General features: G+C 45.0%; 1 protein-coding gene and 1 pseudogene across 1 annotated transcript; both read left to right on the top strand.

Moving 5' to 3' along the window:
• Window positions 1-4,650, top strand: part of LOC128371784 (5-hydroxytryptamine receptor 3B-like) — a 5,506-nt pseudogene extending 856 nt beyond the window's left edge.
• Window positions 4,651-10,844: 6,194 nt separating this feature from the next.
• On the top strand, window positions 10,845-25,549 carry LOC128371785 (5-hydroxytryptamine receptor 3A-like). The gene is given in 10 exon segments (XM_053332160.1): window positions 10,845-10,926; window positions 12,711-12,874; window positions 15,958-16,002; window positions 16,714-16,823; window positions 16,954-17,123; window positions 18,522-18,682; window positions 20,881-21,069; window positions 21,071-21,092; window positions 21,830-22,066; window positions 25,233-25,549. Coding segments are annotated over 10 exon segments (1,497 nt in total).
• The last annotated feature ends 457 nt before the right edge of the window (window positions 25,550-26,006 follow it).

Genomic DNA, 26,006 nt, shown 5'->3' on the forward strand with positions numbered 1-26,006 from the left:
AGTGGGGAGGAAAATGGCCTCACAGCACCATTGCAGGTGGAGAGTGCGGAGGGCTGCTGCTATTTATTTAGCTCAAAGAGCAAAAGGCTTTTTTTTTTTTTTTTTTCTCGGGTAAAGGAGGATTTCATGGCTCACTGGGATGTTATTGTAGTGTGGCAGCTTTGTTGGAACATTATTCCCCAGTTTCTGTGAAAATGTTGATTGTTAGCCCTCCTGTTGGAAGGAAGGAAGGGAGGGAGGAAGAAAGAAGGGAAGGGAGGGAGGAAGAAGGAGGGAGGGAGGGAGGGAGGGAGGGAGAAGGAGGGAGGGAGGGAGGGAGGGGAAGGAAGGGAGGAAAGCAGTAAGGATGAAAAAAGGAAGGAATTAAGGAGAGAAGGACGGAAGGAAAGAAGGGAGGGAGGGAGGAAGGGAAAGGGAGGGAGGGAGGGAGGAAGAAAGAAGGGAGGGAGGGAGGAAATGAGGAGAGAAGGAAGGGAGGAAAGGAGTAAGGATGAAAAAAAGGAAGGAATTAAGGAGAGAAGGACGGAAGGAAAGAAGGGAGGGAGGGAGGAAGGGAAAGGGATGTGAGGGAGGGAGGAAGAAAGAAGGGAGGGAGGGAGGAAAGGAGTAGAGAAGGAAGGGAGGAAAGGAGTAAGGATGAAAAAAGGAAGGAATTAAGGAGAGAAGGACGGAAGGAAAGAAGGGAGGGAGGGGAGGAAGGGAAAAGGGAGGGAGGGAGGGAGGGAGGAAGAAAGAAGGGAGGGAGGGAGGAAAGGAGGAGAGAAGGAAGGGAGGAAAGGAGTAAGGATGAAAAAAGGAAGGAATTAAGGAGAGAAGGACGGAAGGAAAGAAGGAAGGAAGGAAGGACAAAAAGAGGAAGGAATTAAGGAGAGAAGGAAGGAAGGAAGGAAGGAAAGAAAGGAAAGGAGTTAAGGACGAAAAGAGGAAGGAATTAAGGAGAGAAGGAAGAAAGGAAGGAAAGGAAGAGAGAAGGAAGGGAGGAAAGGAGTAAGGATCTCAGGCATAAGGGGAGAAACCATTACGATGATGTTTAATATGTGTGTGGTGTGAATTGCAGTGCTTTGTGACAGTTTTGACTGCTCCTTCCTTCCTTCGTTCCTTCCTTCTGTCCTTCCTCCCTCCTTCTCTCTTTCTTTCCTCCATCCTTCCTTCCTTCCTTCCTTCCTTCCTCCCTTCCTTCTCTCCTTACTTCCTTCCTCTTTCCCTCCCTCCTTCCTTCCCTCCTTCCTTCCTCCTTTCCTTCCTCCGCTCTCTCCTTAATTCCTTCCTCTTTTTGTCCTTACTCCTTTCTTTCTTTCCTTCCTCCCTTCCTTCTCTCTTTAATTCCTTCCTCTTTCCCTCCCTCCTTCCCTCCTTCCTTCCTCCCATCTCTCTTTAATTCCTTCCTCTTTTTCATCCTTACTCCTTTCCTCCCTTCCTTCTCTCCTCCTTTCCTTCCTTCCTTCCTTCTCTCCTTAATTCCTTCATCTTTTTGTCCTTACTCCTTTCTTTCTTTCCTTTCTCCCTTCCTTCTCTCTTTAATTCCTTCCTCTTTCCCTCCCTCCTTCCCTCCTTCCTTCCTCCATCTCTCTTTAATTCCTTCCTCTTTTCATCCTTACTCCTTTCCTCCCTTCCTTCTCTCCTCCTTTCCTTCCTTCCTTCCTTCTCTCCTTAATTCCTTCCTCTTTTCGTCCTTACTCCTTTCCTTTCTTCCATTCACTTCTATAATATTGTGGTGTATTATTTGCCCAGCTAGATATCACTATAGAGAAATGCAAATATTAATAATTATATTTAGTCATTTTTTGTCAAATTTCAGGACATGTAAAATCATATTATTGTCCATATCTCCCTTCCTTCTTTCCCTTCCTTCTTTCCTTTCCTCCTTCCCTCCCGTCCCTCCCTCCCTCCCTCCCTCCCTCCCTCCTACCTTCCTTCTTTCCTCCATCCTTCCTTCCCTCCTTCCTTCTTTCTGTCCTTCCTCCCTCCTTCTCTCTTTCTTTCCTCCCCTCCCCTTCCCTCCTTCCTTCCTTCCTCCCTCCCTCCCTCTCTCCTTCCTTCCTTTCTTCCCTCCTTCTCTATTTCTTTCCTCCCTTCCCTCTTTCCTTCCTTCCTTCCTCCCCTCCCTCCTACCTTCCTTCTTTCCTACGTCTTCCTTCTTCCTTCCTCCCTCCCTCTCTTCCTTCTTTCCTCTGTTCTTTCTTCCCTTCCTTCCTTCCTTCTTTCCTTTCCTCCCTTCCTTCCTCCTTCCCTCCCTTCCTCCCTCCTTTCCTTCTTCCTTCCTTCATTCTTACTTCCTCCTTTCCTCCCTCCTTTCCTTCGTTCTTCCTCCCTTCCTTCCTCCCTCCTTTCCTTTGTTCTTCCTCCCTTCCATCCTTCCTTCCTTCCTTCCTTCCTTGACTTGAGGACAACAGGAGGGTTATATAGGGTTAGTATACACTGAGATTGGTGAAATACTAAAAAATGAGCAAATGAAAAGAAATATCCCCCTTTAATAATTTCAATAAAGAGAAATGCAGATATGTTCAGTTCTTGTAATAATTATATTTAGTCATTTTTCAATTTCAGGACATGTGGTTGAAAAAAATCATATTAGCTCTCAGCTGTCTGCCCTCATGCTTCATCTAGGTGTTGATCCGCCGGCGCCCCCTGCCTGTACGTGGTGGGTCTCCTCATCCCCAGCATCTTCCTCAGTTGGTGGATGTGAGCAGCTTCTACCTGCCTCTGGACAGCGGCACACGCATCGCCTTTAAGATCAGCATCCTGCTCGGCTACACGCTGTTCAGAGTCAACATGATGGACGAGTTTCCTGCCACTGCTGTCAGGACGCCTCTCATAGGTACGCCTTCCTTCCTTCCTTCCTTCCTTCCTTCCTTCCTTCCTTCCTTCCGCCTCTCATAGGTACCACTCTGGGATCTCTGCAGCCTTGGTTTCATCTGCAAAATTAAACTCAGTGGTCAAATCAACCCCATCTCTTCTTTTTCTTCCTTCCTCCCTCTTTCTTTCATTTTTCCTTCGTTCTTCCCCTTCTTCCCTCTTTCTTTGCTCCCTCCTCCTTCCATACTTCCTTCCTCACTTCCTTCCATCCCTCCTTCCTTCCTTCCTCCCTCCTTTCCTTCCTTTCTTCCTTCTTTCTTTCCTTCCTCCCTTCCTTCTCTCCTCCCTTCCTTCCTCTTTTCCTCCCTCCCTCCTTCCTTCCTTCCTCTTTTCCTTCCTTCCTTCCTTCCTTCCTCTTTTCCTCCCTCCCTCCTTCCTTCCTCCCTCCTTCCTTCCTTCCTCTTTTCCTTCCTTCCTTCCTTCCTTCCTTCCTTCCTTCCTTCCATCCTCTTTTCCTCCCTCCCCTCCCTCCCCTCCTTCCTTCCTTCCGTCCTTCTTTCCCCCGTCCTTCCCTTCCTTTCCTCCCTCCCTTCTTTCCTTCCTCCCTTCGTCCCTTCCTCCCTTGACCTGAGGACAACAGGAGGGTTAAACAACACATCACAGTGAATTCATCATCTAAAAGTGTTTTCACATGTGTCAGAGTGGAAAGGCAATAAGGCGACAGAGTGTGATGTAACGTAGAGACCAATATTAACAGTTTAGCTAGAAGTGTTTTATTAAACTACACACACAGAGAGAGCTAGCATGCATCAATGGTTTCAAAGATAGAGCTTCAAGAGTCACTGTTAGTCTTCAAGCATTCAGGAAAAAACTGTAAATCTTTTCCAGTTGTCCAGAATACTCAATAAACCTTTAATTTAGAGCAGCCCCCCTCCTCTCCGCCCCCCCCCCCCTGCTTGCTGCTGTCATCACTATTAGATAAACCTTATGTTAAAATGGCCAATGTTTGTTTGTTCAGATGTAACCCGAGGATTTATTGATGGAAACACAGTAAAAGCAGAAGTGAAATGCTGGAAGAAGAAATATAGACCAATGATGCAATTAACCAGGAAGGAAGGAAGGGAGGAAAGGAGGACGAAGGAAGGAAGGAAGGGAGGGAAGAAGGATGGATGGAAAGGAGGAAGAAGGAAGGAAGGAAGGAAGGTAGGGAGGGAGGAAGAAAGGAAGGAAAGAGGGAAGGGAGGGAGGGAGGGAGGAAAGGAGGACAAAGGAAGGAAGGAAGGAAGGTAGGGAGGGAGGAAGAAAGGAAGGAAGGAAAGGAGGGAGGAAGGAAGAAGGAAGGAAAGGAGGGAAGGAAAGGAGGGAGGAAGGAAGAAGGAAGGAAAGGAGGGAAGGAAAGGAGGGAGGAAGGAAGGGAGGAAAGAAGGAAGGAGGGAGGGAAGGTAGGGGGTGGAAGGAAAGAGAGACGGAGGAAGGAAGGGAGGAAGGAAGGAAGGAAGGAAGGAAGGAGGGAGGGAGGGAAGAAGGAAGGATGGAGGGAAGAAGAAGGAACAATCAAAACAGACGGGGTCAATTTGACCCGGGAGGACGACAGGAAGGTTAAAAAGCAGCATTATTGGTTGACTGTCCTCCGATAACTGGATGAACCCGTGTTTGTTTTTGTTTTTTTCCCATCATGCTCTAGGAGTGTTCTTCGTGGTGTGCATGGCTCTGCTGATGCTCAGTCTGATCAAGTCTATACTGGTGGTGAAGCTGCTCCACCACAGCGAGAAGGAGGGTGAAGGAGATGTCCGTGTCTGCCTTCCTGCTGGACAAGTACGGCTCAGCTAGTCACGGCTTCACGGAGAGCACTCTGACTTCCACCAAGACCCTCGATCACATCAACCAGACTGCAGGTGCGCTACCAACTCTGAGATATGATGTCCTATATTAACCCTCCTGGTCAAGGAAAGACAAGAGGAAGGAAGGAAGTAAGGAGAGAAGGAAGGAAGGAAGAAAGCAAGGATGTAAGGAGAGAAGGAAGGGAAGAAGGAAGGAAGGAAGGAAGGAGAGAAGGAAGGGATGAAGGAATGGAGGAAGGAAGGATTGAAAGGAGTAAGGAGGGAGGGAAGGAGGAAAAGAGGAAGGGAGGGAGGGAAAGAGGAAGGAAGTAAGGACAGAAGGAAAGGAAGAAGGAAGGAAGGAAAGGAAGGAAGAAGAAAGGAAGGAAGGAAAGAAAGGAGGAAGGAAGGAAGGAAGGAAGGAGGAAAGGAGTAAGGAGGGAGGGTGGGAAAAAGGAAGGAACTAAGGAGAGAAGGGATGAAGGAAAGGAGGAAGGAAGGATTGAAAGGAGTAAGGAAGGAAGGAAGGAAGGAGATGAGGAAGGGTCGAAGGAAAGGAGCAAGGAAAGATTGAAAGGAGTAAGGAGGGAGGGAAGGAAGAAAGAAGGAAGGCAGGAAGGAGGAAAGGACTAAGGAGGGAGGGAGGGGAAAAGAAAGGAAGGAGGGAATGAGTAAGCAGGGAAGGAGTAAGGAGGGAAGGAGTAAGGAGGGAAAGAGGAAGGGAGGAAGGGAGGGTTAAAGGTATCAAGTATGAGGATGTTAAATTAAATGTCTGTCTGTGAAGAACAAAAATAGTCTGAATATCTTTAAAGTCCATAAAGTAAAAGTTTTATGAGTCAAACTGTCAGCGTGTGTCTGAGTGGTGAATTCTGTTTAATGCCTTCAGACCGCTGCTATCATGCTCATGCTCCTCTTAGGAAAACAAACCTCCAGCCTGATTCCTTCATTCCTTCTGCTTTAAAGCTGCTGAATGCCGATAGTAGTCGTTGAAATGTAGGACACCTCTTTTAAACTCATGAGGCATGGATTGTTATTTGTTTAACCCTCCTGTTGTCCTCGAGTGAACGAAGGAAGGTAGGAAGGGAGGAAGAAAGGAAGGAAGGGAGGAGGGAGGGAGGGAGGAAAGAAAGAAAGGAGTAAGGAAGGAAGGGAGGGAGGAGGGAGGGAGGGAGGGAGGAAAGAAGGAAGGAGGGAGGGAGGAAGGAGGGAAGGAAAGGAAAGAAGGACAGAAGGAAGTAAAGAAGGAAGTAAAGATGGAAGGAAGGAAGGAAGGAACAGTCAAAACAGACAGGGTCAGGAAGGAGGGAGGGAGGAAAGACAGACATAACGAAGGAAGGAAAGGAAGGAAGGAAGGAAGGAAGGAAGGAAGGAAGGAAGGAAGGAAGGAAGGAAGGAAGGAAGGAAGGAAGGAAGGAAAGGAGGAAGAAAGAAGGATGCTATCATGCTCCTCTTAGGAAAACAAACCTCCAGCCTGATTCCTTCATTCCTTCTGCTTTAAAGCTGCTGAATGCCGATAGTAGTCGTTAAAATGTAGGCCGCCTCTTTAAACTCATGAGGACTGTAAGTGTTTCTTCTTTAAGTTGTTTTTTGATGAATAAAGAGTCTGAAAGGAAGGAAGGAAGGAGGGAAGGAAAGAAAGGAGTAAGGAGGAAGGAAGGAAGGGAGGAGGGAGGGAGGGAGGAAAGAAGGAAGGAGGGAAGGAAGGGAGGGAGGGAGGAAGGGAGGAAGAAGGAAGGAAAGAAGGAAAGAAGGAAAGAAAGGAGTAAGGAGTAAGGAAGGAAGGGAGGGAGGAGGGAGGGAGGGAGGGAGGAAAGAAGGAAGGAGGGAAGGAAGGGAGGGAGGGAGGAAGAAGGAAGGAAAGAAGGAAAGAAAGGAGTAAGGAGTAAGGAAGGAAGGGAGGGAGGAGGGAGGGAGGGAGGGAGGAAAGAAGGAAGGAGGGAGGGAGGAAGGAGGGAAGGAAAGGAAAGAAGGACACAAGGAAGTAAAGAAGGAAGTAAAGAAGGAAGGAAGGAAGGAAGGAACAGTCAAAACAGACAGGGTCAGGAAGGAGGGAGGGAGGAAAGACAGACATAACGAAGGAAGGAAAGGAAGGAAGAAAGGAAGGAAGGAAGGAAGGAAGGAAGGAAGGAAGGAAAGGAGGAAGAAAGAAAGATGCTATCATGAACCTCTTAGGAAAACAAACCTCCAGCCTGATTCCTTCATTCCTTCTGCTTTAAAGCTGCTGAATGCCGATAGTAGTCGTTGAAATGTAGGCCGCCTCTTTAAACTTGTGAGGACTGTAAGTGTTTCTTCTTTAAGTTGTTGTTCGCTCGTCTTTTGGATAAATAAAGAGTCTGAATCTGAATCTGATGGATTGTTATCTGTTTAACCCTCCTGTTGTCCTCGAGTCAAGGAAGGTAGGAAGGGAGGTAGGGAGGGCGGAAGGAAGGGAGGAGGGAGGGAGGGAGGGAGGAAAGAAGGAAGGAAGGGAGGGAGGGAGGGAGTGAGGGAGGGAGAAAGGAGGGAAGGGAGGAAGGAGGGAGGGAGGGAGGAAAGAAGGACACTGTAAGGAAGGGAGGAAGGAAGGGAGGAGGGAGGGAGGGAGGAATGAAGGAAGGAAGGAAGGAAGGAAGGAAGGAGGGAGGGAGGGAGGGAGGAAGGAAAGACAGACATAAGGAAGGAAGGAAGGAAGGCAGGAAGGACAGAAGGAAGGGAGGAAGGAATGGAAAGAAGGACAGAAAGAAGGAAGGAAGGGAGGAAGGAAGGGAGGAGGGAGGGATTAAAGAAGGACATAAGGAAGGACGGAAGGAAGGAAGGAAGGGAGGAGGGAGGGATTAAAGAAGGACATAAGGAAGGACGGAAGGAAGGAAGGAAAGAAGGACAGAAGGACAGAAGGAAGGGAGGAAGGAATGGAAAGAAGGACAGAAAGAAGGAAGGGAGGAGGGAGGGAGGAAGGAAGGAAGGAAGGAAGGAAGGAAGGAAGGAAGGAAGGAAGGAAGGAAGGAAGGAAGGAAGGAAGGAAGGAAGGAAGGAAGGAAGGAAGGAAAGAAAGAAAGAAAGAAGGAAGGAAGAGTCAAAACAGACACAAAGGTTGAACAGCAGCTTCCTTGCTCTTCTCTTAGATTATGAGCTGGAGCCGTCCATCGAGGAGGATCTGCTGTCTCTGAATGAGATCCAGGATGCTCCGTCAGGTCTGGAGTGGCTCCTCCAGGAGCTGGTGTCCCTCCGTCTGGCTCTATCCCAGGACGACAGCGAGTCCTCCGCTCACTCCGATTGGTTGGCTCTCTGCTTGAAGCTCGACTGCTTCCTGTTCCGCCTTTACCTGTTTGTCCTGAGCCTGTACGCCGGGACGCTGATGCTGCTCTGGGCCAGCTGGAGCTTCACCTGAACGCACCGTCAGAGACTTTAACCCTCCTGTTGTCCCTTCCTCTTTTCCTTTCTCCTTCCATCCTCCCTCCTTCCTTCCTTCCTTCCTTCCTTCCTTCTTTCCTTCCTCTCTGTCCTTCTTTCCTTCCATCCTCCCTCCTTTCCTTCCTTCTTCCTTCCTTCCTCCCATCCTCCCTCCTTCCTTCCTCTCTTCCTTCTTTTCTTTCCTCCCTCCTTCCTTCCTCTCTTCCCTCTTTTCTTTCCTCCCTCCTTTCCTTCCGCCTTCCTTCCTTCCTCCCATCCTCCCTCCTTCCTTCCTCTCTTCCTTCTTTTCTTTCCTCCCCTCCTTCTTCCTCCCTTCCTACCGTCCTTTCCTTCCTTCTTCCTCCCTTCCTTCCTTCCTTGACTCGAGGACAACAGGAGGGTTAATATTCAGTTTCCATAACCTCCAGATATTACATTCCCACTTTATAGCAACATCACATCATGACAGAGACTTCAGTCAGTGTAGCGAGAGTGTTCTGATGTTTTCGAGAGACAGAGACAGAGAGAGAGAGACAGAGAGAGAGAGACAGAGAGAGAGAGAGAGACTGCAGAACGACGCGGCCTCTCTAGAGAGAAACCCTTAGCGCCAGTGTGATGTTATGATATTGTATTCGTACTTTAATCTCCATCTGACTGCCACAAAATAGATCAATAAAAGCCATCGAGAGCTCAGCTGCCGCGTCTCTATTCCCCGCTAGTTCCTCTAATAGTGATGATAAGAGTATGAGAAGTGCGTCAGAGAGAGAAGTTGCCGGTGGAAGGATCGCTATTAATTCAATTTTCACCGTATCTGTAAAGCTGTTCATCTCAGCGTGGATTCAGTTACATGATGTTCTGTAAGAGAGCTGGAGAATAAGTGTTTAGGAAGGGAGGGAGGAAGGAAGGGAGGGAGGAAGGAAGGAAGGGAGGGAGGAAGGAAGAAGGAAGGAAAGAAAGGAGTAAGGAAGGGAGGGAAGGTGGCAAGGAAGGAAGGGAGGAGGGAGGGAGGAAAGAAGAAAGGAGGGAAGGAAGGAAGGGATGGAGGAAGAAGGAAAGAAAGGAGTACGGAGTAAGGAGGGAGGGAAGGAAGGGAGGGAGGGTGGGAGGGAGGGTGGGAGGGAGGAAAGGAGGGAAAGAAGGAAGGAAGGAAGGAAAGAAAGGAGTAAGGAAGGGAGGGAAGGTGGGAGGAAGAAGGAAGGAAAGGAGGGATGAAGGAAGGGAGGAAAGAAGGAAGAAGGGAGGGAGGAAGAAGGAAGGAAAGGAGGGATGAAGGAAGGGAGGAAAGAAGGAAGAAGGGAGGGAGGAAGGAAGGAAGGAAGGAGGGAAGAAAAGAAGGAGGGAGGGAGGAAGGAAGGAAGGACAGACGGAAGGAAGGAAGGAAGGAAGGAAGGAAGGAAGGACAGATAGAAGGAAGGGCCCGGGAGGACGACAGGAAGGTTAAGATGCATGTTGGTAATGTTGTGAAGATAATTTGACGTCTAAGTGAAAATAAAAGCCTCACAAAGTAAAACTAAACATCCTGTGTGTGTTTTTATTATTTCTGAAGTGAATCAACTTTTAGAAACAGATAACACAGACTGATGCATAAATAAATAAATAAGTGCAGACACACACAAAAAGTAAATATGAGTTTTGACTTGACTTGAAGTATCCACAATAATTAAACACTAAATAATTTACTATCATACATTTGTTCACGTACCAAGATTTTGATTTAAATTTTGGCAATAATTATGTCTTTAAAAACATGAAAACTGGATTGGACAACTTTGAACTTCATTAGCTGGGGTCTCAACATAAAGGAACATATGTAATTGTGGCCAGTGTAAATTTGATGATGATAAATGGCTTTAAATGCTGAGACTTGTCTGTCTATAAGCGAGTATAGTTTAGTTTAGTTTAGAGGGTTCGACCAAGACATAAAAGAACACAATGAATACAAAATATAACAACACAACATAATAAAGTAAAGAGAAAAACAAAAACTACAAAAACACAAAATCAAGGTAGGTATACCTTCTTTTTTTTAGTCATACACATAAATATACACACACATACTTATACACACATAACCACACAGAAATAATAATGAAAAAGAAAAAGAAACAAAATAAAAATTAAAAATAAAGACAGTTGGGTTAGGGTTAAGGAAAAGAGGAAGGACGTAAGGAATGAAGGAAGGAAGGAAGGAAAGGAAGGAAGGAAGGAAGGGAGTAAGGAGGAAAAGAGGAAGGAAGTAAGGAGAGAAGGAAGGAAGGAAAGCTCCTTACTTCCTTCCTCTTTTCCAGCTTACTCCTTCCAGCTTAAGGAGGAAAAGAGGAAGGAAGTAAGGAAAGGAAGGAAAGAAGGAAGGAAGGAAGGGAGTAAGGATGAAAAGAGGAAGGAAGGAAGGAAGGAAGGAAAGCTCCTTACTTCCTTCCTCTTTTCCAGCTTAAGGAGGAAAAGAGGAAGGAAGGAAGGAAGGAGCAAAGAAAGAGGGAAGGAGGAGAAGAACAAAGGAAACAAATAAATAAAAAGGAAGGGGTCAATTTGACCCGAGAGGACGACAGGAGAGTTAATTAAATGACTGCTCAGACTATGACATACGATCCGCTGCTTTACTCTCATATCCATTTATCTCCATGACGACGAGGAGTGGCATCAGAGCAGATAGATAAACCCTCCTGAGCTGAGTGACACTAACGAGGTTTCAGGATAGTGGATGCGAGGTGAAGTGATGGTGATGGATCCAGTGGATTGGATATGGAGGATATTGGTCATCAGCAGGCGTCCCGAGGCTTTTTCATTTTTCATCAGAGCAGCAGGCAGAGGTCCGCAGCAGGAAGAGAAGAAGAAGAAGAAGAAGGAGAAGAAGACACCATGAGACCCTCGTCAGCCGCCTGCTGCTGCTGGACTACACTGGTTTTATTCTTTATTCAAGGAACATCGAGAGCATGCACAGGTACTCTCAAATATTATATATTAACTTAATTAATTATAAAATATGATTCAGTCCCTTCACTGTGATTTACACGCAACATTATGAGTTTTATTCCTAATTAATTTATAAGAAAAAGTGTGAAATTATACATTATTAGTCATTATAACTGGCTTAATTTTACATTATTATTATAGTATTAGTAGTAGATTCCATGTGTTTTATGGTTTGCTTCTCTTTTAATAAGTTTAATAAATGAAATATGATATGATGATCATAATATTACAACTAATATGTTTTGAAAGTAATTAATTTATAAGAAAAAGTGTAAAATGACAGGTTTCTGAAATAGTTTTATTAGTGCGATACATTATTAGTAATAAAATGTGGCTTAATTTTACATAATCATTATTATTATTATTATTATTATTATATTTTTTAAATTATCATTATTATTATTATTATTATTATTATATATTTTATTTTTATTTTTAAATTTATTTGTAATTAATTAATTTATTTTTATTTATTTGTTATTTATTTATTTATTTATTTTTATTTTTATTTATTTGTTATTTATTTATTTATTTATTTTTATTTATTTTATTTTAGTGTTAGATTCTAGCCATGTGTTTTATTTATGTTTTTTAAAGGTTTACTTTTCTTTAGTTTAATAAATGAATTATTAGATATGGCATCACTTTATTACAACTAATTCTGATCATTAATATAATAAAGTGTAAAAGATTTGGATATTTAGTATTTTTAAGATTATTAGGTGGATAATTCAGATCAAAGTGTAATGAAAAGTAAATTAAAATAACATCACTGCTCTCAGAAATAAAATAAAAATAGAGCCTGCACAGCTACAACAGCTTTTGTTTTACACTCCGTTATACGCTCTCAAATATTATATATTAACTTAACTAATTATAAAGTATGATTCAGTCCCTTCGCTGTGATTTACACGCAACATTAAGTTTAGTGAGAAAAGAAAAAGTGTAAAATGACAGATTTCTGAAATAGTTTTATTAGTGTGATACATTATTAGTCATAAAATCTGGCTTAATTTTACACCATTATTATTATTATTATATGTTTTAAATTATCATTATTACTATCAGTATTATTTTTATTTTATTTATTTTATTTTTATTTTTTATTTTTTATTTCTTATCTTTATTTTTTATTATTATTATATTATTATTTATTTTTTATTTATTTTTAATTACTATTATTATTGTTATTGTTATAATTATAGTATTATTGGTAGATTCTAGCCATGTGTTTTTTAAAGGTTTATTTCTCTTTAATTTAATAAATGAAATATTAGATATGGCATCATTTTATTATAACTAGCATGTTCTGAAAGTAAAAAGTCTTCAAATTAATATAATAAAGTGTAAAATATTTGGATATGTAGTATTTTCAATTATAAGTATTTTTTATTATATGAATATAATAATAAAAAAGTAAATTAAAATAACATCACTGCTCTCAGAAATAAAATAATAGAGCATGATGTACAAATGTTGTTATTTGGTCAGAGTTGTGAAATAAAGTCATTAGATATTGTGCTCTTGCAAAGAAAAAGAAACGTTAATAACATTTAATTAAAACATTTCATTGGATAAAAATTAAAAATGAAAATCCCTTCCTTCCTCCCCCCTTCCTCCCTCCTTTCCTTCCTCCCTTCCTACCTCCTTTCCTTCCTCCCTCCCTCCCTTCCTTCCTTGACTTGAGGACAACAGGAAGGTTAAGACATCTTCATGAAACTGTAAATGATAAATGTTTTATAACTTTCCCAGTGAAGAAACTCAGCAGCAGCTCCGGACGGTTCGCCAACGCCACCTTAGTGCGTCTGTCAGAGTTTTTGAGCGCAGGATATAAAAAAGGAGTGAGACCGGTGAAGGACTGGAGGACTTCCACTATCGTAGCCATTGACCTCATGGTTTACTCCATCCTCAATGTGGTGAGTTACTAATGCAACGTGCACCAGGAGATACACACTCTTTAATAGTATGTGTGGATGAATTAGTAGAATTAAAACTTGTTGGTTTATACTTTAATAGAAATGATAAAACTCAGTTTAGAAACTATGTATGTGTGACATTAATGACCAGAGAAAGCCCTCCTGTTGTCCTCGAGTCAAGGAAGGAAAGGAGGAAGAAGGAAGGAAAGGAGGTAGGAAGGGAGGAAGGAAAGGAGGGAGGAAGGGGGGAGGGAGGAAGGGAGGAGGGAGGAAGGAAAGATGGAAGGGAGGAAGAGGGAGGGAGGGAGGAAGGGAGGAAGAAGGAAGGAAAGGAGAGAGGAAGAAGGAAGGAAAAGAGGTAGGAAGGGAGGAAGGAAAGGAGGGAGGAAGGAAGAAGGAAGAAAAGGAGGGAGGAAGGAAGGAGGGAAGAAAGTGAGGAAAGGAAAAAAGGAAGGGAGGATGGGAGAAAGGGAGGAAGGAAGGAAGGAAAGAAGGAAGGAAAGAAGGAAGGAAGGAAGGAAAGAAGGAAGGAAGGGAGGTAGGAGGGAAGGAAAGGAGGAAGAAAGAAGGAAAGGAGGGAGGAAAGAAGGGAGGGAGGAAAGAAAAGATGGAAGGATAGAGGAAAGAAGGAAGGAAGGAAGGAAGGAAGGAAGGAAGGTAGGAGGGAAGGAGCGAAGGAGAAAGGAACAGAGGAAGGGAGGAAGGAAGGAAAGAAGGACAGAGGAAAGAAGGAAGGGAGGAAGAAAGGAAGGAGGGAAGGAAGGAGGGAAGGAAAGAAGGACAGAAGGACTATTTTGGACTGATGAGCTCATTCATGAATGATTTGAGGCTAACTATGAGGGGATAGTGTAAAATGAAAGGGTTAAATGAACATTACATCATTATCCAGCTTTTTTTTTTTTTTAAGGCCCCTCGGAGAAAAATGTTTTATTATCTGGAATGAATTTATAAAACCTCATATAAACACAGACGTTGACACAGGGAGCCGTCTTCTTTATGGAAGGATCTTATGATTAAGGAAATACGTAAAGCAGTAATCACTTTAAGACCCTTACCATGTCTGTTGGTTTTATGAATAATCCCAAAACACATATCCAGTTAAACCAACACACACTAGCTGAAGGAAGAAGGAAGGACAGGAGGGAGGAAGGAAGGGAGGGAGAATGAAGGAAAGGAGGGAGGAAGGAAGGAAGGAAAGGAGGGAGGAAGGAAGGAAAGGAGGGAGGAAGGAAGGAGGAAGGAAGGAAAGGAGGGAGGAAGGAAGGAAAGGAGGGAGGAAGGAAAAAAGGAAAGGAGGAAGGAAAGGAAGGAAAGGAAGGGAGGAAGGAGGAATTAAGAAGGAAGGAAAGGAGGGAGGAAGGAAGGAGGGAAGGAAGGCTGGAAGGAAGGAGGGAGGAAGGAAGGGAGGAAGGAAAAAAGGAAAGGAAGAAGGAAGGGAAAGAAAGGAAGGGAGGAAGGAGGAATGAAGAAGGAAGGAAAGGAGGGAGGAAAGAAGGAGGGAAGGAAGGCTGGAAGGAAGGAAGGGAGGAAGGAAAAAAGGAAAGGAAGAAGGAAAGGAAAGAAAGGAAGGGAGGAAGGAGGAATGAAGAAGGAAGGAAAGGAGGGAGGAAGGAAGGAGGGAAGGAAGGTTGGAAGGAAGGAGGGAGGAAGGAAGGGAGGAAAGGAAAAAAGGGAGGGAAGGAAGGCGGGAAGGAAAGTAGAAGGGAGGGAGAAAGGAAAGGAGGAAGGAAGACGGGAAGGATGGAGGAGAGAAGGAAGGGAGGAAAGGAAAAAAAGAAGGGAGGAAGGAAAGGAAAGAAGGACAGAGGAAAGAAGGAAGGGAGGACGGTAGGAGGGAAGGACAGAGGAAAGAAGGAAGGGAGGAAGGAGGGAAGGAAAGAAGGACAGAAGGACTATTTTGGACAGTATGAAAGGGTTAAATGAACATTACATCATCATCCAGCTTTTTTTTAAGGCCCCTCGGAGAAAAATGTTTTATTAGCTGGAATGAATTTAGGAAACATGTAAAGCAGTAATCACTTTAAGACCCTTACCATGTCTGCTGGTTTTATGCATAATCCCAAAACACATATCCAGTTAAACCAACACACACTAGCTGACATTCACACAGTAAGCCATGGAGGAGCTTTCCCCCGAAGATACGTGAGATTAACTTTTTTATTTTTTGGTTTTTAATTTAAAAACTTCTAAGTTGACTGCATCGATGCATCACCTTGATAAGAATTCATTTTTATGTTGAGTCTCAGTGTCTCAAAGTTTCCAGATTTCTATTATTATATCCTCCTCGAGTTGAGGAAGGGAGGGAAGGAAGGAAGGAAGGAAGGAAGGAAAGAAGGAAGGAAAGGAGGGAGGAAGGAAGGAAGGAAAGGAGGGAGGAAGAAGGAAGGACAGGAGGGAGGAAGGAAGGACAGGAGGGAGGGAGGAAGAAGGAAGAAAAGGAGGGAGGGAAGAAGGAAGGAAGGAAGAAGGAAGGAAAGGAGGGAGGAAGGAAGGACAGGAGGGAGGAAGGAAGGAAGAAGGAAGGACAGGACGGAGGAAGAAGAAGGAAGGACAGGACGGAGGAAGGAAGGGAGGAAAGGAAGGAGGAAGGAAGGGAGGAAAGGAGGGAGGAAGGAAGGGAGGAAAGGAGGAAGGAAAGGAGGGAGGGAAGAAGGACAGGAGGGAGGAAGGAAAGGAGGGAGGGAGGAAGGAAGGGAGGGAGGAAAGGAGGGAGGAAGAAGGAAGGAAAAAAGGAAGGAAGGAAGGACAGGAGGGAGGAAGGAAGGGAGGGGGAAAAGAGGGAGGAAGAAGGAAGGAAGGAAAGGAGGGAGGAAGGAAGGAAGAAGGAAGGAAAGGAGGGAAGGAGGGAGGAAGAAGGGAGGAAAGGAGGAAGGAAGAAGAAGGAAAGAAGGAAGGAAGGAAGGGAGGGGGAAAAGAGGGAGGAAGAATATATATATTAATACCATATAATCCCACTGGTGCAAGGTGAATCATTTTAAATTTATTTACATGTATTAAAGGACAATATATGAATATTTATAAATATCATATAAATATAAATGTAATAAGATTATGAACTATTACTTCTTGTCTTCTTCACACAGGATGAGAAGAACCAGGTTTTGACGACATACGTGTGGTACAGACAGGTAAGAGATACATAAAACTTCACTGTTTTATTTAACCCTCCTGTTGTCTTCAAGTCAAGGAAGGAAGGGAGGAAGAAGGAAGGAAAGGAGGAAGGAAGGGAGGAAGGAAGGGAGGAAGAAGGAAGGAAAGGAGGAAGGGAGGGAGGAAGGGAGGAAAGGAAAGAAGGAAATAAGGAGAGAGGGAGGAAAGACAGAAGGAAGGAAGGAAATCCCCCCTTTCTTCCTTCCTTCTGTCCTTCCTTTCCTTCCTCCGTTCCTCCCTCCCTTCCTTCTTTCCTCTGTCCTTTTTTTCTTCCTTCCTCCCTCCTTTCCTTCCTTCCTCCTTTCCTTCCTTCTTCCTTCCTTCCTTCCTCCCTTCCTCCATCCATCCACTGCTTCCTTTCTTCCTCCCTCCTTTCCCTCCTTTCCTTCCTTTCTTCCTCATTTCCTTCCTTCTTCCTTCCACCCTCCCTCCCTCCTTTCCTTCCTTCATTCCTTCCTTCCTTCCCTCCTCCCTCCTTTCCTTTCCTTCCTTCCTTCTTCCTTCCTTCCTTCCCTCCTCCCTCCTTTCCTTTCCTTCCTTCCTTCTTCCTTCCTTCCTTCCCTCCCTCCTCCCTCCTTTTAATTCCTTCTTCCTTCCACCCTCCCTTCCTTTCCTTTCTTCTCCCTCCCTTCCTTCCTTGACTCGAGGACAACACACTGCTCAGTTTCCTCTCTTCTTGAACCTTTCAGTCGTGGACGGATGAATTCCTCGTCTGGAACCCAGAAGACTTTGATGAAGTCCAACAAGTATCGATCCCGACGGCCAACGTGTGGGTGCCTGACATCCTCATCAACGAGTTGTAAGATGTTATCATTGTTAAACTGGAGCGCTTTTATTTTGTTGATTCACAGGAAACAGTTTATTTAGATGGACTCAGTTGGCTCGGAGGCTTTTTTTCTGTAGTTCATGTTTCTGTCTGTGACCTGCAGCGTGGACGTGGGGAAGTCTCCAGATATTCCTTACGTGTACGTGACACATGACGGACTGGTGCGGAACTATAAACCCATCCAGGTCGTCACGGCGTGCACGCTCAACATCTACAACTTCCCATTCGACGTGCAGAAGTGCAGCCTCACCTTCCAGAGCTGGCTTCATACCAGTAAGACGCTCATCTCTTACTTCAGGAACATTTACAATTATACAATTGCTAAGGGTTAGTCAAATTTAACCCTCCTGTTGTCCTCAAGTCAAGGAAGGAAAGGAGGGAGGAAGAAGGAAAGGAAGGGAGGGAGGGAGGGATGGAAGGAAAGGAGGGAGGGTAGAAGAAGTAAGGAAAAGAGGGAAGTAGGAAGGAAGGGAGGAAGAAGGAAGGAAAGGAGGGAGGGAGAAAGGAAAGGAAGGGAAGAAGAAGGAAGGAAAGGAGGGAGTGAGGAAGGGAGGAAGAAGGAAGGAAAGGAGGGAAGGAGGAAGGAAGGGAGGAAGAAGGAAGGAAAGGAGGGAGGGAGAAAGGCAGGAAGGGAGGAAGAAGGAAGGAAGGGTGGAAGAAGGAAGGAAAGGAGGGAGGGAGAAAAGAATGGAGGAGGGAGGGAGGGAGGAAGAAGGAATCAAGGAAGGAGGGAGGGAGGGAGGAAGGAAGGAAGGAGGGAGAAAGGAAGGAAGGAAGGGAGGAAGAAAGAATATATATATATATATATATTTACCATAATCCTCTAATATATTCTCTCTAAATGGATTAAAAGCAGAAATTTGATGCTGGGTCCACAAAATAAAAGAATGTGTGCAAGTTATTCATACGATTATTTTTACATTTTAACCCTTTAAACCTTTGTGTCGTCCTCCCGGGTCAAATTGAACCGTCTGTTTTGACTGTTTGTTCCTTCCTTCCTTCCTTCCTTCCTTCCTTTCTCTTTTCCTTCCTCCCTCCCCCTTTCCTTCCTTCCTTCCTTCCTCTTTTCCTTCCTCCCTCCCTCCTTCCTTCCTTCCTTCCTTTCTCTTTTCCTTCCTCCCTCCCTCCTTTCTTCTTTTCTCCCTCCCTTCCTTCCTTCCTTTCTCCCTCCTTCCTTCCTTCCTCCCTCCTTTCCTTCCTTCTTCCTCCCTTCCTTCCTTCCTTTCTCCCTCTCTCCTTTCCTTCCTTCTTCATCCCTTCCTTCTTCCTCCCTTCCTTTCTCCTTTCCTTCCTTGACTTGAGGACAACAGGAGGGTTAAATTTGACTAAACCTACTACTTAGAAAATGTCACAATTATATCACATGCTTCATTTACAAGTTCTACAATTAAAAATCACTTACAAAAATATGGATACTAAAATATTTAACCAATATTAGGCCTATCTAATCATCATTTCTCTATGGATGTTTCACACTACATCTAATGTGGGCAGACTCAGATGAACTCCTCTCATCCATAAACCTGAGTGAAGCAGCACTTTATGTTCTGTGCATCCTCAACCTCTCCCCCGCTGTGCTTCATGTGCTCAGACAGCCGTGAGCTAGGTGAAGGGTAAGTTGTTGCCACGGCCGTCTCACACTGCTCCCGACCGTTGTGTTTCGATCTGCAGTTGATGACATCAACATCACCCTGATGCGAACCCCCGAGGAGCTCAGGGAGGACAAGAGCGTCTTCATGAACCAAGGAGAGTGGGAGCTACTTCATATTCTGTCCAACTACAAGATCTTCAGTGTGGACAAAAACGATTATTACGCTGAGATGAAGTTTCACGTGAGTATGTTAACCCTCCTGTTGTCCTCGAGTCAACGAAGGAAAGGAGGGAGGAAGGAAGGAAGGAAAGGAGGGAGGAAGGAAGGAAGAATAGGAAGGAAAGGAGGGAGGAAGGAAGGAAGGAGGGAGGAAGGAGGGAAAGAGGGAAGGAAGGAAAGGAGGGAGGAAGGAAGGAGGGAAAGAGGGAAGGAAGGAAAGGAGGGAGGAAGGAGGGAAGAAGGAGGGAGGAAGGAGAAAGGAAAGGAGGGAGGAAGGAGGAAGGAAAGGAGGGAGGAAGGAAGGAAGAAAAGGAGGAAGGAAGAAGGAGAGAGGGAAGGAAAGGAGGGAAAGAGGGAAGGAAGGTAGGAAGAAGGAAAGGACTAAGGAAAGGAGGGAAGAAGGCGGGAAGGAATAAGGAAGGAAGGATGGAAGAAAGAAGAAAAGGAGGGAGGAAGCAAGGAGGAAAGGAGGGAAGAAGGAGGGAAGGAATAAGGAAAGGAGGGAGGAAGGAAGAAGAAGGAAGGAGGAAGGAAGGCGGGAAGGAATAAGGAAGGAAAGGAGGGAGGAAGGAAGAAGGAAGGAAAGGAGGGAGGAAGGTGGGAAAGAGGGAAGGAAGAAGGAAGGAAAGGATGGAGGAAGGAAGGAAGGAAGGAAAGGAGGGAGGAAGCGAGGGAGGAGGGAGGGAAAGAGAGAAGGAGGGAGGGAGGAAGGACAGACTGAAGGAAGGAAGGGAGGAAAGAAGGAACTCCTTTTTTCCTTCCCTCCTTCCTTTCCTTTCTCCCTCCTTCTCTCTTTCCTTCCTCCATCCCTCCCTTCTTCTTTCTTTCCTTCCTTCCCTCCTTCCTTCCTTCCTTCCTTCCCCCTACCATCTTTCCTTCCTTCCTTCTTCCTCCCTTCCTTCCTCCTTTCTTCCTCCCTTCCTTCCTTCCTTCCATCCTTGACTCGAGGACAACAGGAGGGTTAAATGTGACAGTTACTGAGTGCGTATGACTAGAGGGAGAAAAATCTTTTTCTTTAAATTTTAAAAAGGCCTGAATAGTGTTGAGAAAAACCACAAAATTAATGAGGTGCCTGCTGGCCGAGGGGTTTAAAGTCGTAACCAAGAACCACAAAGTTCCTTGTTCAAATTAGGTCAGGGACTTTTTGGTGGTTCATGTTATTCCCCCATCTCCCTCTTCTCTCTTCTAACTTCTAACCTCTATATTTCTACTATCAACGCTATAATAAAAAGCTAAAAAACCAAAAACCCCCCAAAGAACTCAAACTATAAAAAGTATTAAGTAACTGCGGCCCACAGCCATGTTTATACTTTATTCTCTATTCTCTATATGCATGTTTGCTTTCTTTTTGGGGGGATAAGATAAGATGGATTAGTCCCATGTGTATGCATTAAAGAAATTAGATTTAGGATGTGGTTAGTCTGGTGTAGTGTTATGAAAATGCTTCTCTGTTGCATCTGGCAACCCGTACGACAGCTGGAAACGGTGGCCAGAAATACTGAATGCTTACAGTCACAGCCTGGCTCTAGACTGTGGCAGACACATGAGTATTTCAGTAGTGCAAAAGTAAATGTAGTAGTCAAAATTAAAGACTGTGTAAAGTGAATTCAGACATTTTCTTTATAAACACATTAAATAGGTCATAAATGTATTTCTAAAAAAAAGGTGTAAAAAGCATTTCAACCATTTAGATTTGAATTGTGGAGCTAGGCTTCACAAACTGTGTTTCAAGATTTCTGTGTTCAGGATTTAGTGATTAGCATAAACCCGCCCCTGCTGCTGTAGAGGTATAAATACATTCAGCACACACTACTACTACTACAGTCTACAGTCTGAGTTAGCCGCCGAGTTAGCCGCCGAGCTAGCAGCCGAGTTAGCCGCCGAGCTAGCAGCTGAGTTAGCCGCCGAGCTAGCAGCTGAGTTAGCCACCAAGCTAGCCGCCGAGTTAGCAGCAGAAAGCTCTCAGACATAACGTCCATGTTTCGGGTAGAGGTGGTGACTTTGATTGACAGGTGACACTTGGTAGGGGGCGGGGCTTCAGCTGACTCGGCGACCCACAGCGTTTGGGAGCAGAGAAAGAGGCTGATTTTTACACAACTTTGAAGCCTAATTTCATATATATTATTATTTACTTTATTTGCTGCACAGAAAGTATTCCAGGTGCTCATCCAAATGAAATTTAAAAAAAGTACATTTCCTAATTAAACTACATTTTCTCAGGTGGTTATTCGGCGGCGGCCATTGTTCTACACTGTGAACTTGCTGCTGCCCAGTATCTTCCTGATGGTGATGGACATCGTTGGTTTCTATCTGCCACCAGACAGCGGAGAGAGGGTTTCCTTCAAGATCACATTACTGCTGGGCTACTCTGTCTTCCTCATCATTGTATCCGACACTCTGCCTGCCACCGGCCATAGGAACCCCGCTAATAGGTGACTGGCATCAATTACTGCTTATCAAGACTTTGCATTTAGAACAAAGTCAATGCAACGACCGTCATCTTTGTACTTTAAATGATTTTGCCTGATGAGTATTTCATTTTACCTGAGTAAATTGATGTCGTCCTATGAGAATTGCTCGGCTGGTGCAAGAGTTTCTAGCTTCCAGGAAGGAAGGAAAGAAAGGAGAGAAGGAAAGGAGGAAGGAAGAAGAGGAGTACGGAGGGAGGAAGGAAGGAGGAACGGAAAGGAGTAAAGAGGAAGGAAGGAAGTAAGGAAGGAAGGAAAGGAGGAAAAGAGGAAGGAAAGTAGGAAGGAGAGAAGAAAAGGAGGAAGGAAGGAAAGGAGTAAGGAGGGAGGAAGGAAGGAAGGAAGGAAGGAAGGAGGGAGGAAGGAAGGAAGGAAGGAAGGGAGGAAAGGAGGAAGGAAGGAAGGGAGTAAGGATGGAGGAAGGAAGGAAGGAGGGAAGGAAAGGAAAGGAGTAAGGAAAGGAGGGAGGGAGGAAAGGAGGAAGGAAGGAAGGAAAGGAGTAAGGAGGGAGGGAGTAAGGAAGTATGGAAGGAGGAGGGAGCAAAGAAAGAGGGAGGAAGGAAGGAAAGAAGAGACACAGTCAAAAGAGATGGGGTCAATTTGACCCGGGAGGACGACACAAGGGTTAAGATGCTTTTAAATAATTTCCTGACCTTATCTCATATTTACCCCTCCTCTACCCCCCCCCCTCCTTCCCCTAGGTGTGTACTTCGTGGTGTGCATGGCTCTCCTGGTCATCAGCCTGACTGAGACGGTGCTGATTGTGCGTCTGGTCCACAAGCAGGACCTGCAGCCGCCCGTTCCCCACTGGGTCAAATACCTGGTGTTGGAAAGAGCTGCGGTCCTCTTCTGCATCCACAGGAAGCACCGACTCTGCTCCAGACTGTCCTCCCAGGCGTCCGACCTGGAGCACTACAAGGATAACAACTACGGGACGGGTGAGGAACACGTCCACACACGTAGCGGACGACTAGTTCTCAGTCTAGTAACATTAACCCTCCTTTTGTCCTTGAGTCAAGGGAGGAAGGAAGGTAGGAAGGAAGGAAGGAAGAAGGAAGGAAAGGATGAAGGAAGGAAGGATGGAGGGGAGGAAAGGAGTAAGGAGGGAGAGAGGAAAGGAGGAAGGAAGGAAAGGAGTAAGGAAAGGAGGGAGGGAGGGAGGGAGGAATGGAGGAAGGAAGGAAGGGAATAAGGAAGGAAGGAAGGAAAGGAGGGAGGAATGAAGGAAGGAAAGGAGGGAGGAATGAAGGAAATGAGGGAAGGAAGGGAGCAAGGAAGGAAAGAAGGACAGAGGATAACAACTACGGGACGGGTAAGGAACAGGAAGGGAGGAAGGAAGGGAGGGAGGAAGAAGGAAGGAAAGGATGAAGGAAGGAAGGATGGAAGGGAGGATGGAAGGGAGGAAGGAAGGAAGGAAGGAAGGGAGGAAGAAGGAAGGAAAGGATGAAGGATGGAAGGAAGGAAGGAAGGACAGAGGAAAGAAGGAAGGGAGGGAGGACGGAAGGTAGGAAGGAAGGAAGGGAGGGAGGAAAGATGGACAGAAGGAAGGAAGAAATGAAGGAAGGACATAGGGAGGAAGGAAGGAAGGGAGGAAGAAGGAAGGATTGACTCAACGATATTGACCCCATCTCTTTTGATGGTTCCTTCTTTCCTTCCTTCTTCCCCTCCTCCTTCCATCCTTGCTTGCTTCCTTCCTTCCTTCCTTCCTTCCTTCCTCCCTCCCTCCTTACTCCTTTCCTTCCTGGATGGATGGAAGGAAGGAAGGAAGGAAGGAAGGAAGGAAGGACAGAGGAAAGAAGGAAGGTGAGGGAGGAAGGATGGACAGAAGGAAGGAAGAAAGGAAGGAAGGACATAGGGAGGAAGGAAGGAAGGAAGGAAGGAAGGAAGGACGGAAGGAAGGAAGGAAGGAAGGAAGGAAGGAAAGAAGGAACAGTCAAAACAGATGGGGTCGATTTGACCCGGGAGGACGACACAAGGGTTAAGAAGGAAGTGTATTCAGGTTTCTTATCAAACCTAAATACTCTACAGCAGCTTATTTCACTCATCAGTTTCTCTTCTGTGGTTGAAAAGTTTCAGCAGGAAAAAAAAAAAAGAAAAAAAGAAGTTGCCGGAAAAGAAAAGTCGGGTTGATGGATGCTTAGAGGCTAATGTTAGCTCAGCTTGGGTGGAAAAAAAAGTGAATAAATGGGAAAACAAATGAAATATGTTGTCAGTGACAAATTTGCAGATACATTAATTCCTCATTATATAACCATTATTTTAGGAGGCATTATGTTTCCTTCAGAACTCATGTTGCAATTTATTAGCATATAAACATAATTTTAAGGAGACAGGACGGATGAATAAATGAATTAATGAGTTCTCGCCATGCAAATCTCTACAACCACCGTCTATCTTCTTTTTTTTTTTCCTTGAGTTAAATAAAAAGGTGACGCAGCACATATAAAGTATAACAACACTAAAGGAAGTTAGATGCAGCTCACGTCACACCTCTAGACTTATTAAACACAACCTTTAACCCTCCTGTTGTCCTGGAAGGAAGGAAGGAAGGGAGGGAGGGAGGCGGGGAGGAAGAAGGAAGGAAGGAAGGAAAGGAGGAGAGAAGGAAGGGAGGAAAGGAGTAAAGACAAAAAGAGGAAGGAATTAAGGAGAGAAGGGAGGAAGATAAGGAGGAAGGAAGGAAGGAGGGAAGGAGGGAGGGAAAGCGGAAAGGAAGTAAGGAGAGAAGGAAGGAAGGAAGGAAAGGAGTAAGGAGTGACTGACACAACATTAGCATCTTTGGTTAAGTTAAACTAAACACTTCCCATGTCTTTACTGATGCAAGAAGATCAAATATCACACGTCATCTGAGTTGGGGTCGACTAGCCTGGCTAACGCTAGACCCTACCACAAGTGAGGTAGGGTCTGGCACAAACACAATAAAACAACAGCAAATAAAGAGTATTTAAAAAAAAAAGCAAAACTAGAAAAATGTGTTTAAAAAAGACATTTAGTAAAAATAAGACAAAGAAAAATGAAAGTTTACATCTCTTATAGCATAAATGAAGAACCAGGTGTGGATGACCTGAGCTCTCATGAGGGATTATAAAACGACAGACCATTCAGAGCTATCATTGATATGATTGGCTAAAAGTTTGTCCAGTAGTGTACAGAAGCATTTGATATTTGTTGATCCCGCCTCAAATACGAGAAAATGAACGGCTCCCTGCTAGACCCTACCTCACTTGTGGTAGGGTCTAGCGTTAGCCAGGCTAGTCGAACCCAACTCAGATGACGTGTGATATTTGATCTTCCTGCATCAGTAAAGATATGGAATGTGTTTAGTTTAGCTTAACCAAAGATGCTAATGTTGTGTCAGTCTGACAATGACGTATTCAGAGCTTGAAGGGAGCAGAGCGAACACAAAATGTCCTGAACTTAATTGAAAGGCTGAATGAAGATAAATGAGTATAAATCATATAAAAGTGTTCCAGTTGAGCCCCAGAACATGAATATAAACCTGGAAATATGCATGACATGTCTCCTTTTACCCTTTAAACCTCCATAAAAATTGCACCCACCACCACACCTACGAGACTCAGCCGTCCTGTCGTCCTCCCGGGTCAAATTGACCCCATCTCTTCTTTCCTTCCTTCCTCCCTCGTTCTTTAATTTTTCCTTCGTTCTTCCCCTTCTTCCCTCTTTCTTTGCCCCCTCCTTCTTCCATACTTCTTTCACTTCCTTCCTCCCTTCCTTCTCTCCTTACTTCCTTCCTCTTTCCCTCCCTCCCTCTTTACTCCTTTCCTTCCTTCCTTCCTTCCTTCCTTCCTTCCTCCCTTCCTTCCTTCCTTCCTTCCCTCCCCCCCTCCTCACTCCTTTACTTCCTTCCTTCCTTCCTTCCTTCCTTCCCTCCCTCCCTGCTTACTCCTTTCCTTCCTTCCTTCCTTCCTTCCTTCCTTCCTTCCCTCCCTCCTCACTCCTTTCAATCCTTCCTTCCTTCCTTCCTTCCTTCCCTTTGTCCCTTCCTTCCTGAAATATGCATGACATGTCTCCTTTTACCCTTTAAACCTCCATAAAAGTTATAATCCAAATAAAAATGAAGCTTCTCCATGTCTGGTCCTGCAGCCCAGTGCACCCACCACCACCACCACACCTGCGAGATCGCCCGTAGACTCAGCCATCACGACAGAGAAAGCGGGTTGCTCGGACTCGGCCTCCCCCCCTCCAGAGACCCCACCCCACCCGTCTTTGATAACATCCTGCAGGAAGTGACAGCGATCCGCCACTTCCTGGAGAAGAGGGACAGGTGTCGTGAAGTGGCGAAGGAATGGCTTCAGGTGGGCTACGTGCTGGACGTGCTGCTGTTCAGAGTCTACCTGGTGGCTGTGGTGGCGTACAGCATCACGCTGGGAACGCTGTGGTCGGTGTGGCAGGTGGCCTGAGTCTCGTTATGTAGCGCTGTGGACACGAGCTCAGCGGGTTGAGCGTGAAGTTAAGATGATCTGAGTGAGTTTGCTCTGTGTGTCTGTGGAGCTCTGAGTACAGGGAAGGAAAGGAGCAAGAGTAGTTGGAGTCGACAGTATGCACTTTCAAAAAGCAGTGACCGCTAATCAATTATTATTCACCATTATGAATAAAGTGCAAAATATCAAAGAAGTACTATAAAAAACTATCTTAAATTAAATATGCCCTTCCTTCCTTTCTTCCTTCTGTCCTTCCTTCCATCTGTCCATCCTTCTGTCCTTCCTTCCATCTGTCCATCCTTCTGTCCTTCCTTTTTTCCTTTCTTCCTTTCTTCCTTCCTTTCTTCCTTCTGTCCTTCCTTCCTTCTGTCCTTCCTTCCATTCTTCCTTCTGTCCTTCCTTTTTTCCTTTCTTCGTTTCTTCCTTCCTTTCTTCC

Source organism: Scomber japonicus, chromosome 13 (genome assembly GCF_027409825.1).
Source record: "Scomber japonicus isolate fScoJap1 chromosome 13, fScoJap1.pri, whole genome shotgun sequence".
NCBI lineage: Eukaryota > Metazoa > Chordata > Actinopteri > Scombriformes > Scombridae > Scomber > Scomber japonicus.